At 41.4% G+C, this 13,029-nt stretch overlaps 1 protein-coding gene across 1 annotated transcript in view; it reads left to right on the forward strand.

Annotated features, from left to right (window-relative positions):
• e2f4 (E2F transcription factor 4) overlaps positions 1-13,029 on the forward strand; it is a 28,518-nt gene that overhangs the window by 3,131 nt on the left and 12,358 nt on the right. The window contains exons 2-5 of the mRNA XM_090232227.1: positions 668-777; positions 995-1,155; positions 7,645-7,689; positions 7,800-7,864. Of these exons, the coding sequence (XP_090088353.1) occupies positions 668-777; positions 995-1,155; positions 7,645-7,689; positions 7,800-7,864 (381 nt within the window). The remainder of the gene's footprint in view (positions 1-667; positions 778-994; positions 1,156-7,644; positions 7,690-7,799; positions 7,865-13,029) is intronic.

A 13,029-nucleotide genomic window follows, 5' to 3' on the forward strand; every position in this document is an offset into this window, starting at 1 on the left:
CCACAATTTTTATCCGTTTCAATTGGGGACTTTTATTTTGAAGGCGAACTACCATGCCACTATTGTTGCTCACGCTAATGTTGTTCACAACACACATGTAAAAATTGGCTAGCCATCTTACTTGTTCTATTCTGCCCCCTGCAGACTCAATTAAGTAAGCAAGGTTGCACATTGTTATGAACTGGATTTGGTCAGCCAGCAACCTGTTACTTGGGTTTTGAAACCACAACCCGGTTTCAGACTCAGCCACACACAGACTTTTATGTTGAAGAGAAATCAAACCGCAAGTCACCATTAATTTAGGTTCAATTATGCTGAGAACACCGTGCTCTTTATCTAGGGTAGGTCCCTGGATGTGTTGTTTTGTTTTGTTTAGGCTGGGTGTGACAGACCACAATGGAATAGATGTCATCCCTAGCAGCAATGGGTATGAACCATCATAGTTATCAGCACTAGCCATATGTTTATTTCTGTAAGTCCTTGTTGAACACAAGCATGAAAGGACACTCCACTATTTGTGACTTTGCAGCTCAAAAATAGTGAAGCTCCCTTGCTAGTTATAGAATCTACTATGTATAATGCCATTTGTTTCTCACTGGAATTGGTCAATGGACCCTCAAATTGCTCTATACACTGAATAACATTGACCGCTCTTTCTCTCCCACAGGCAGCAGACACCTTAGCTGTAAGACAGAAGCGCCGCATCTACGACATTACCAATGTGCTCGAAGGCATCGGATTGATCGAGAAGAAGTCCAAGAACAGTATTCAGTGGAAGTAAGTCAAGGACATGCAGAAGAACATGGCATTACGAGCTCTGTTAGTAAACTTGGGTGGTACCCTTTCCCCTTGAAGATAGATATCAGTGTGTTTAAGCGGTCTGTTACGTAAGTAACCTCATAAGGAGTTGTCTGCATTCCTACCTATGCATAGTCCTTGACTGTTGTTGTTGTGTGTGTTATCTCTTTGTGATACCTGTGTTTCCTGTCCCCAGGGGTGTTGGTCCTGGCTGTAACACACGGGAGATAGCCGATAAGCTCATTGATCTGAAGGCAGAGCTGGATGATCTGGACAAGAGGGAACACGAGTTGGATCAGCAGAGGGTCTGGGTCCAGCAGAGCATCAAGAACGTTACAGACGACTCACAGAATAGCCCATATCCTTTACTACAATCCCTCTATCTAGTTGTCACAAAGCTTATTAAATGGGTTAAGGTGCACTGCACCTTAAAATGCTTTAGATCAGTGGTCACCAACCAGTCGATCCCCAAAGCATTTCTGTAAAAACCGATAAAGCCTGGTGTTCCTATTGTTTTTTTGAGCGTTGTTGGTGGTAGCACTTGATTCAGCAGCCCTAGTACTGGCAAGGCAAAGTGTTCCCATTTTTAAACCCTTTCATGTATCTGAAGGTAGAACTCCGGCCAGAGAGCAGGTGAAGTGTACCTATAGGCCTACCACTGGTCAATCAGTTAGCTCAGATCACCATGTCTGCACAGTTTCTTCGAGCCGTAGACTGTAAAAAGAAGCCTCGAAAGGACAGCAATGTTGATACTGTGAGATTTCAAAACACTTAGAACCATGACTAGAGAGAGACTCATCGACTACAGCAAAGAGCTGCTGTTTTTGTGTAAAGTCATGTTTAAATTGTTATTTAGAAATGTCAACACTTTCTCAACACCTTTTTATAAGCCATGAAATGCACATTCTTCATACTTCCACACGCTACATCCAGCACTGCAGCGGCAATGAATGAGTATAGCAAAGTGTTCCGATAAGCTTGTGCTGTTATTATTGTTGTTATTAGCGGGTTGTCTTTTTGAATCTTTAAATTTATATATAGCGAGTTCTGTTAGTAAATCTTGGGTGGCACCCTCTGCCCTTGAAGATATCATATATATATATATATATATATATATTTATATTTATTAAAAACAACCAGACATTTATTTTGATATTTTCCCCAATTTTGTGATATTACGATCTTGTCTCATTGCTACAACTACCCCAATGGGCTCGGGAGAGGCGAATGTCGAGTCATGAGTCCTCCGAAACAACTCGCCAAACCGTGCTTCTTGTGTTGGAGGAAACACATCAACTGATGACCTGAATTCAGCCTGCAGGCACGCCAGAAGGAGTCGCTATAGCGCGATGAGACAAGTTAATTAAGCCCCCCCGGCCAAACCCTCCCCTAACCCAGACGACGCTGGGCCAATTGTGCGCCGCCTCATGGGTCTCCCGGTCGTGGCCAGCTGCGACACAGCCTGGAATCGAACCAGGATCTGTAGTGACACTCTGCGCCACTCGAGGGGGCCCACATATCTTTTTTTAAATATCAAGGAATATTTCACTTTGTCTGGTCATTGGAGTAACAATATGAATTGGTGCTTGAGGCAGAAATAATGCAGTGCAACTTGAGTTTAAGCATGAGCTGGAAGACTGTGTCTTCTTTTCTCGTCAGAGGGACGGTGAGTCGGGTGAGAGGCCGCCTCACCACTGCTCCCTTCTCTTGACTGACTATCAGATGCAGGCCGTCAGGCCAGTAACAAAAAAAATCACATTTTTATGCTCACTTAGCTGTGCCTCACAAGTAAATTATTGATTATCAGTGTGATCATATACCTAAATTAAAAAAAAAAATATATATATATATATATATATATATATATATATATATAATTTCAAAATGGTCTGAGAAGAACAACATTGGCAGGTGATCTTGACTCAAAAGGTTGGTGACCACTGCTTTGTGGTAGTGATCAGATTGCTTGCTCAATGCTTAGCTCTTAATTCATAGTTGTTGTTTTTTAAATCTAACCTTTATTTCAACAGGGAGAAATGCTGAGATTCTCTTTCTCAGATGAGCCCTACATACACATCAATACACATAAAAAAGGCATCAATATTCGCATCAATACGCTAAAAGCAAAACAAACCCATTCTTCAGTAAAAAGGTCCTCAATCAGCCCTTTGAATTGTCCTAGAGGCACCAATTCATCCAATTAAATAAACTAAAAGCAGATTTACCTAACTAAGTGGAGCTCAAAGGGATCTCCAGAGTTGGCCATCCCTGAAATCGGGTCTGGTATCACAAACGTCTATAAGTTAACAATGAAGTAAGGCACGGCGGAAGCAGGGTTTCCATTAGGAAAATGTGGCGCTGGACATTTGACCGGCAACATTTGAATTTACCAGACATTGGCTGCATAACCTGATTAGGGTGTCCACCCACGGTGCTCAGGATGACAGAAATCACATTTCAATTATGGTAGTTCATATTAACAGAACATGCAAGTCCAGGATGCAACGGTGTGCGGACTTTGTTACCAAATTCTGATGTGCACTTTGAAGATGTTAGAATGACTGTCCACATTTTACTTTTTCTCAGCCAACAAGGACGAACCAGTAACGAACTGCAAAATCACTAGCCTCTGTTAATCTATTATCACCCCATAGTAGAAAAGTTTACCTATTGTATTGGTCAGCTTGTTCAGAACGAAATAGCCTATTCCAAACAGATTCAGGATAAGTTGAGGGAAGATGGATCCCAAATTCATACAACTGGTAGGCCCTAGGCTACATAAAAATAACAATGTAAAAAAGCAATCTGATGCAACAGATCAGAACATTTAGCTTAAAATGTTGATCAACTATTATTTCAACACATTATAAGCGCAACAATGCGTACAAGCAGTAGGCTACGCGCAAATGTTTGTTCTAGAGGTCGACCGATTATGATTTTTCCACACCGATACCGATTATTAGAGGACCCCAAAAAAAAGCCGATACCGATTAATCGGCCGATTTTTTTAAATAAAAAAATAAAAAATTGACAAATGTATTTGTAATAATGACAATTACAACAACTGAATTAACATTTATTTTAACTTAATATAATACATCAATAAAATCAATTTAGCCTCAAATAAAATTAAACATGGTTTAAATAATGAAAAAACAAAGTGTTGGAGAAGAAAGTAAAAGTGCAATACGTGCCATGTAAAAAAGATAACGTTTGAGTTCCTTGCTCAGAACATGAGAACATATGAAAGCTGGTTCCTTTTAACATGAGACTTCAATATTCCCAGGTAAGAAGTTTTAGGATATAGGAATTATAGGATAATTTCTCTCTATACGATTTGTATTTCATATACCTTTGACTATTGGAGGTTCTTATAGGCACAGTATTGCCAGTGTAACAGAATAGCTTCCGTCCCTCTCCTCGCCCCTACCTGGGCTCGAACCAGGAACACATCGACAACAGCCACCCTCGAAGCAGCGTTACCCATCGCTCCACAAAAGCCCCTCTGCAAGGGGAACAACCACTCCAAGTCTCAGAGCGAGTGCTAAATGCTATTAGCGCGCACCCCGCTAACTAGCTAGCCATTTCACATCGGTTACACCAGCCTAATCTTGAGAGTTGATAGGCATGAAGTCATAAACAGCTCAATGCTTGAAGCACAGCGACGAGCTGCTGGCAAAATGCATGAAAGTGCTGTTTGAATGAATGCTTACGAGCCTGCTGGTGCCTACCATCGCTCAGTCAGACTGCTCTATCAAATCATAGACTTAATTATAACATAATAACACACAGAAATACGAGGCTTAGGTCATTAATATGATCGAATCTGGAAACTATCATCTCAAACAAGACGTTTATTCTTTCAGTGAAATACGGAACCGTTCCGTATTTTATCTAACGGGTGGCATCCCTAAGTCTAAATATTGCTGTTACATTGCACAACCTTCAATGTTATGTCATAATTACGTAAAATTCTGGCAAATTAGGCGGCCCAAACTGTTGCATATACCCTGACTCTGCGTGCAATGAACGCAAGAGAAGTGACACTATTTCACCTGGTTAATATTGCCTGCTAACCTGGATTTCTTTTAGCTAAATATGCAGGTTTAAAAAGATATACTTCTCTGTATTGATTTTTATGGATGTTTATGGTTACGTACAGTCATTCTACAATGTAGAAAATAGTACAAATGTAAAGGAAAAACCCTTGAATGAGTAGGTGTCCAAACTTTTGAATGATACTGTCCGTAAGAAATGTGGAAAGAGTGATCTAATAGGCTACTTTGAAGCAAGGTAAGACATGCCTCATATGTAATTAAAACGTTCATGTTTCAAACAATTACACTGCATTCGGTAAGTATTCAGACCACTTTCACATTTTGTTACGTTACTGCCTTATTCTATAATTTATCAACTTATTATTTTCCCTCATCAATCTACACACAACCCCATAATGACGAAGTGAAAACAGGTTTTTAGACATTTCTGTGACTATTACAAATGAAAAACATACCTATTCAGAACCTTTGCTATGAGACTCGAAATTGAGCTCGGGTGCATCCTGTTTCCATTGATCATCCTTGAGATATTTCTACAACTTGATCGGAGTCCACCTGTGGTAAATTCAATTGATTGGACATGATTTGGAAAGGCACACACCTGTCTATATAAAGACAGTGCATGTCACAGCAAAAACCAAGCTATGAGGTCGAAGGAATTGTCCGTAGAAGGGTAACAAATATTTTCTGTAGCGTTGAAGGTCCCCAAGAACACTGCTGCCTCCATCATTCTTAAATGGAAGAGGTTTGGAACCACAAAGACTCTTCCTAGAGCTTTCTGCCTGGCCAAACTGAGCAATCAGGGGAGAAGGGCCTTGGTCAGGGAGGTGACCAAGAACTTGATGGTCACTCTGACAGAGCTCCAGAGTTCCTCTGTGGAGATGGGAGAACCTTCCAGAAGGACAACGTCTCTGCAGCACTCCACCAGTCATGCCTTTATGGTAGAGTGGCCAGATGAAAGCCACTCCTTAGTAAAAAGGCACGTAAAAGCCCGCTTGGAGTTTGCCTAAAGGACTCTCAGACCATGAAAAACAAAATTCTCTGTTCTGATGAAACCAAGATTGAACTCTTTGGCCTGAATGCCAAGCGTCACGTCTGGAGGAAACCTGGCACCATCCCTACGGTGAAGCATGGTGGTGGCAGCATCATGTTGTGGGGATGTTTTTCAGCACCAGGGACTGGGAGACGAGTCAGGATCAAGTCAAAGATGAATGGAGCAAAGTACAGAGATCCTTGATGAAAACCTGCTCCAGAGCGCTCAGGACCTCAGACTGGGGCGAAGGTTCACTTTACGACAGGACAACGTCACTAAGCACACAGACGAGACAACGCAGGAGTTGAGTGGCCCAGCTAGGGCCCGGACTTGAACCCCATCGAACATCTCTGGAGAGACCTGAAAAATAGCTGTACAGCAACGCTCCCCATCCAACCTGACCGAGCTTGAGGGGATCTGCCGAGAAGAATGGGAGAAACTCCCCAAATACAGATGTGCCAAGCTTATAGCGTCATACCCAAGAAGACTAGGCTGTAATTGCTGCCAAAGGTGCTTCAACAAAGTAGTAAGTAAAGGGTCTGAATACTTATGTAAAAAACTTTATACAAATTTCAAAAAGACGTATTGTGCTTAGATTGAGGATTTTTTTTGTTATGACATTTTAGAATATGGCTGTAACTTAACTGTGGGAAAGTCAAGGGGTCTGAGTACTTTACGAATGCACTGTAGCTTGGAGATGTTACCACCTTTGTTGAGAGGGAGCACATGGGCCACCTTCCAAACCCTGGGGATAGCGCCGAGATAATGGTCAGATTAAAAATGTCACTAACCACGTTTCCATCCAACCTTTTTATGCAAGTTGATGGAAACCTAGCTACTGATTCCGCAATCGGGAGCAGAAATCTGCAGCAAGAAAGGCTCAAGCAAATCGGCAAACCAGTGGATTTTTTTTGCATTAATCTTAAGCAAGGCATCTAGCACATCCCAAGTAGAAGGTTAAAAAAAAGATTCACTAGAAGTTGATTGATCTTCCAAAGAGCCAACTGGAGGCTGGGAGAGGGAAGCACAGTTTACTGACTGACACGGGTCAATTTAACCACCATTTCTTTCTGTCGAGATAAAATGGAGATTTAAAAGCATCACTTGTCTCGTTTTTCTCAGTAATGATGTCAGTCTGAGACAACTTGCTTAGGCAGGGAAGGAGAAGAATTTCCACGCTTGAGTGCATGAACTGTTTTCCAAAATTGACAGACCACCAGCAGATTCTGAGGGAACTTAGGAAGTAGCTTAATTTAGCTTTTCTTAATTGAGGAAGTGCATCTATTTCTCAATTGCCGGAAATGCTGCCAATCAGCTACTGAGTGAGTTTTTTTTCTAGCCTTGGCCCGATTTCTCATTATAATTAGATCTGAAAGTACTATAGAGAACCAATGATTTTCTCTGTATTTAACTGCAAGGCATTAAAATGGGGTGTGTTTGTCTGCCAGAGATATATAAAATAGATTCAGTTCTAGAGATAATTCAAGGTCCGGCACGCATCTTTTAAAGGAAAGCTTAGGCTGGGGATATTATTAATTTAGTTTATTTCACTTCATAATTATAAAGGATCAAAGTTTCTCTGTTTGGTATCTCTAATACATGCAATAGAACCGTGATAACTGGTGTCATTAGCAAAGACACCACTACGTAAGTACTTGTGGGGGCTATTTGTAAAAATGTGGTAAAGTGAGGAGCGAGGAGTTTGCTAGGTTTCTTACATTATATACACAAACTCTTTCCCTTAACACAAACACACTATGGCTTATGTAAAACATGAAGACCTATGCAGTGCATTCAAAGGTACATTTCTCTCATACTTGTGTTTGTCCGTTTTTCCCCCTTTTTTTATTCTGCTTCCTCCTTTGTTTTGTTTTCTTCCCACTCACCTCAACTCTGTTTGGTCTCCACAGGTGACACCCTCTTAGCAATCCGCGCTCCCACAGGCACACAGTTGGAGGTGCCCATACCGGAGTCTGTAAGTGTTTGCATTATAATACCCATTTCAGAAGATGTGGTATATTACCTATACAAAAAAAATACCATGTTTATGATCACCTTTCAAACAGCCCCTTTTTAACCACTTTTGTGTGATCATTTTCTCTTTTTATGCATATCACTGGGTAACTGGCAAATGGGGGGTGTTGTAAGACCTTAGGGGCTGTTTGCATTTCAAATTAGGGAGGTGTAACTGACTGTTAACTGACTGTAGACGTCAAAATAAACTAATTGTCCCAACAACGAAAAAATTGGGGTTGGCGGCGGAATGAACAGCTGACTGAAGATGGGACGGCCAGGTATTCATGCGGTTGAGTCCGTTTCTGCAGTAACAGGGACTCTTTAAGGTGCTACACAGGATTTTTTTGCATTGTAATTTCAGAAAATGTCCATAAGATATCTGGTGCTGGTATGATTGGGTTTTGCAGTATTACCTACCTGCCAATTTGCTCTGTCATTTCCTGGTTGTAAAAATTCTACACTGTTCGCTCAATTTCATTTTACTCTGTGAAATGTATAAAAATATAGTTTTTGAAGCTGTTGGAACAAAACTGAAAGTAAAAGGCTCAAGGCTTGCTAGTAACAGATGACATTCATGTACAGACTATCTCTGAAACTCACTTGGATTATCCCTTTTGATTATAGTGGTAGAAATACATGGTTATAACATCTACAGAAGACACAGAAATGCCAACCGGGGTGGTGTTGCTGTCTATGTTTAGAGCTACATTCTAGTAAAGCTTAGAGAGGATCTCATGTCAATTACTGTTGAAGTAATATGGCTACAGGTTCACCTGCCTCACCTAATGCCCATTATTGTGAGGAGCTGCTATTTAAAAACAAATTTATTTCACCTTTATTTAACCAGGTAGGCAAGTTGAGAACAAGTTCGACCTGGCCAAGATAAAGCAAAGCAGTTCGACAGATACAACAACACACATGGAGTAAAACAAACATACAGTCAATAATACAGTAGAAAAAATAAGTCTATATGATGTGAGCAAATGAGGTGAGATAAGGGAGGTAAAGGCAAAAAAAATGCCATGGTGGCAAAGTAAATACAATATAGCAAGTAAAACACGGGTAGATTTGCAGTGGAAGAATGTGCGAAGTAGAAATGGAAATAATGGGGAGCAAAATAAATAAATAAATACAGTAGGGGAAGAGTTGTTTGGGCTAAATTATAGATGGGCTATGTACAGGTGCAGTAGTCTGTGAGCTGTTCTGACAGCTGGTGCTTAAAGCTAGTGAGGGAGATGTGTTTCCAGTTTGAGAGATTTTTGTAGTTCGCTCCAGTCATTGGCAGAGGAGAACTGGAGAGGCGGCCAAAGGAAGAATTGGTTTTGGGGGTGACCAGAGAGAGATACCTGCTGGAGCGCGTGCCACAGGTGGGGGCTGCTATGGTGACCAGCGAGCTGAGATAAAGGGGGACATTACCTAGCAGGGTCTTGTAGATGACCTGGAGCCAGTGGATTTGGTGACGAGTATGAAGCGAGGGCCAGCCAAGGAGAGCGTACAGGTCGCAGTGGTGGGTAGTATATGGGGCTTTGGTGACAAAATGGATGGCACTGTGATAGACTGCATCCAATTTATTGAGTAGGGTATTGATGGCTATTTTGTAAATGACGTCACCGAAGTCGAGGATCGGTAGGATGGTCCGTTTTACAAGGGTATGTTTGGCAGCATGAGTGAAGGAGGCTTTGTTGCCAAATAGGAAGCCAAGTCTAGATTTAACTTGGGATTGGAGATGTTTTATGTGAGTCTGGAAGGAGAGTTTACAGTCTAACCAGACACCTAGGTATTTGTAGTTGTCCACATATTCTAAGACAGAACCGTCCAAAGTAGTAATGTTGGACGGGCGGGCAGGTGCAGGCAGCAATCGGTTGAAGAGCATGCATTTAGTTTTACTAGTATTTAAGAGCAATTGGAGGCCACTGATGGAGAGTTGTATGGCATTGAAGCTCGTTAACACAGAGTCCAAAGAAGGGCCAGAAGTATACAGAATGGTGTCGTCTGCGTAGAGGTGGATCAGAGACTCACCAGCAGCAAGAGCGACATCATTGATGTATACAGAGAAGAGAGTCGGTCCAAGAATTGAACCCTGTGGCACCCTCATAGAGACTGCCAGAGGCCCGGACAACAGGCCCTCCGATTTGACACACCGAAATGGTCGGTAATCCATTTGTTGACTTGGCTTTCGAAGACCTTAGAAAGGCAGGGTAGGATATAGGTCTGTAGCAGTTTGGGTCAAGAGTGTCCCCCCCTTTGAAGAGGGGGATGACCGCAGCTGCTTTCCAATCTTTGGGAATCTCAGACGACACGAAGGTTGAACAGGCTAGTAATAAGGGTTGCAACAATTTCGGCAGATCATTTTAGAAAGAAAGGGTCCAGATTGTCTAGCCCGGCTGATTTGTAGGGGTCCAGATTTTGCAGCTCTTTCAGAACATCAGCTGAATGGATTTGGGAGAAGGAGAAATGGGGAAGGCTTGGGCGAGTTGCTGTGGGGGGTGCAGAGCTGTTGACCGGGGTAGCCAGGTGGAAAGCATGGCCAGCTGTAGAAAAATTATAATTGAAATTCTCAATTATAGTGGATTTATCGGTAGTGACAGTGTTTCCTATCATCAGTGCAGTGGGCAGCTGGGAGGTGGTGTTCTTATTCTCCAAGGACTTTACAGTGTCCCAGAACTTTTTTGAGTTTGTGTTGCAGGAAGAAAGCCTTGGCATTTCTAACTGCCTGTGTGTATTGGTTTCTAGCTTCCCTGAAAAGTTGCATATCAAGGGGGCTGTTTGATGCTAATGCAGAACGCCATAGGATGTTTTTGTGTTGGTTAAGGGCAGTCAGGTCTGGAGAGAACCATACCTGTTCCTGGTTCTAAATTTCTTGAATGGGGCATGCTTATTTAAGATGGTGAGGAAGGCATTTTTTTTTTAAATAACCAGGCATCCTCTACTGACGGGATGAGGTCAGTCCTTCCAGGATACCCGGGCCAGGTCGATTAGAAAGGCCTGCTCGCTGAAGTGTTTCAGGAAGCATTTGACAGTGATGAGTGGAGGTCGTTTGACCGCTGACCCATTACGGATGCAGGCAATGAGGCAGTGATCGCTGAGATCTTGGTTGAAAACAGCAGAGGTGTATTTAGAGGGCAAGTTGGTTAGGATGATACAGTGCCTTGCGAAAGTATTCGGCCCCCTTGAACTTTGCGACCTTTTGCCACATTTCAGGCTTCAAACATAAAGATATAAAACTGTATTTTTTTGTGAAGAATCAGCAAGTGGGACACAATCATGAAGTGGAACGACATTTATTGGATATTTCAAACTTTTTTAACAAATCAAAAACTGAAAAATTGGGCGTGCAAAATTATTCAGCCCCTTTACTTTCAGTGCAGCAAACTCTCTCCAGAAGTTCAGTGAGGATCTCTGAATGATCCAATGTGACCTAAATGACTAATGAGAGACCAATCTCTCATGGCTCAAAGTAGAGGAGAGATTGTCATCACTACTTGTTTTTGTAAGAAGTATTGACATGTTGAATGCACGAGCTGTCTGTTTGAACTACTAGCACACAGCTCGGACACACATGCATACCCCACAAGACATGCAACCAGAGGTCTCTTCACAGTCCCCCAAGTCCAGAACAGGCTATGGGAGGCGCACAGTACATGGAACTCTAGTCCACATCAAGTAACTCACGCAAGCAGTAAAATCATGTTTAAATAAATAAATACACCTTATGAAACAGCGGGGACTGTGAAGTCTCTCTCTCTCACACACGCACTTATTCAAACACACATAACAAACACAGTATACACACACGTACACCTGGACTGTGTGTTGTAGTGCCGGAGGGCACGCACTTAATGTTTAAAAAATGAATTATAATGTATATTACTGCCTTCATTTTGGCTGGACCCCAGGAAGAGTAATGGGGATCCATAATATATACAAATATCCAGCAACTTCGCACAGCCATTGAAGAAGAGTGGGACAACATTCCACTGGCCACAATCAACAGCCTGATCAACTCTATGCGAAGGAGATGTCGTGCTGCATGAGGCAAATGGTGGTCACACCAGATACTGACAGGTTTTCTGTTCCACACCCCTACCTTTTTTTAAAGGTATCTGGGACCAATAGAAGCATCTGTATTCTCAGTCGTGAAATCCATAGATTAGGGCCTAATTTTATTTAAATTGACTGATTTCATTATTTGAACTGTAACTCAGTAAAATCTTTGAAATTGTTCCATGTTGTGTTAATATTTTTGTTCGGTGTAGTTAGTTTATCTACTGACTAGGGCTCTGTGATGTGATACAACCTAAAAATCATGATTCCCCCCCCCTCAAAGTTATGGGCGATTCACAATATATAACCCCCAAAAAATCTGAAATGTTTTCTCTAAATAACCTTTTGTTGTAGAATAAAAGGCCAACTACACTGCATTTCAAACAACAATAATCAAATTAATTTAGGGCTAGTGGAATGATATCGTGGCTTAATATAAGCCTTCTACAACCATAAAACCCACTAATAATTGTATTAAAATAGTTTAACCTGTGTTAAACTTATCAGTTATAATTACAAAAAAATAAATCAATGCTAGGTCTTTTAAGTCTATGAAAATGCCCTTTTTTTTTATAAATGTAACCCAAACCATGCATAATCCACATTCACTAATAATGACTAACTTCTTATAAGTAAACATTTCCCGGTAAGGTAATACATGTTGTATTCGGCGCCTGTGACTAATGCATTTAGATGTTATTCTTGTAGCAGGCATTATAGAAATGTAACACAGGTCTCATAAACACGTTTACAAAACAGACTAGATCACTAGTATAACAGTCTTTGTCTAAAATGCTGCTTGTGGTACCGCAATGCAACAAACTGAGTATTTTTATTTTTTTTGTACCAGAATCAAGGTTCATTGATATGCCCATTTTAGTAGTGTCTGCTCTGTGTGCAACATGGGACATAACCTTTCTAAAGATACAATATTTTAACTTCTCTATTACACAAAAATAATATCTGTGCGTTTCGGTGTCCATATGACCGACCAAACCTGAAATGCAAATAGCGAGTTGAAACCGCTTGTCAGAGAAGAAGTTCTCTCATCTTTGTTATTGTGAGTGGCAGGGGCTTTGT

The sequence above is a fragment of the Oncorhynchus mykiss genome, chromosome 1 (assembly GCF_057628025.1).
Source record: "Oncorhynchus mykiss isolate SJ-2025 chromosome 1, ASM5762802v1, whole genome shotgun sequence".
Taxonomy (NCBI): Eukaryota; Metazoa; Chordata; class Actinopteri; order Salmoniformes; family Salmonidae; genus Oncorhynchus; species Oncorhynchus mykiss.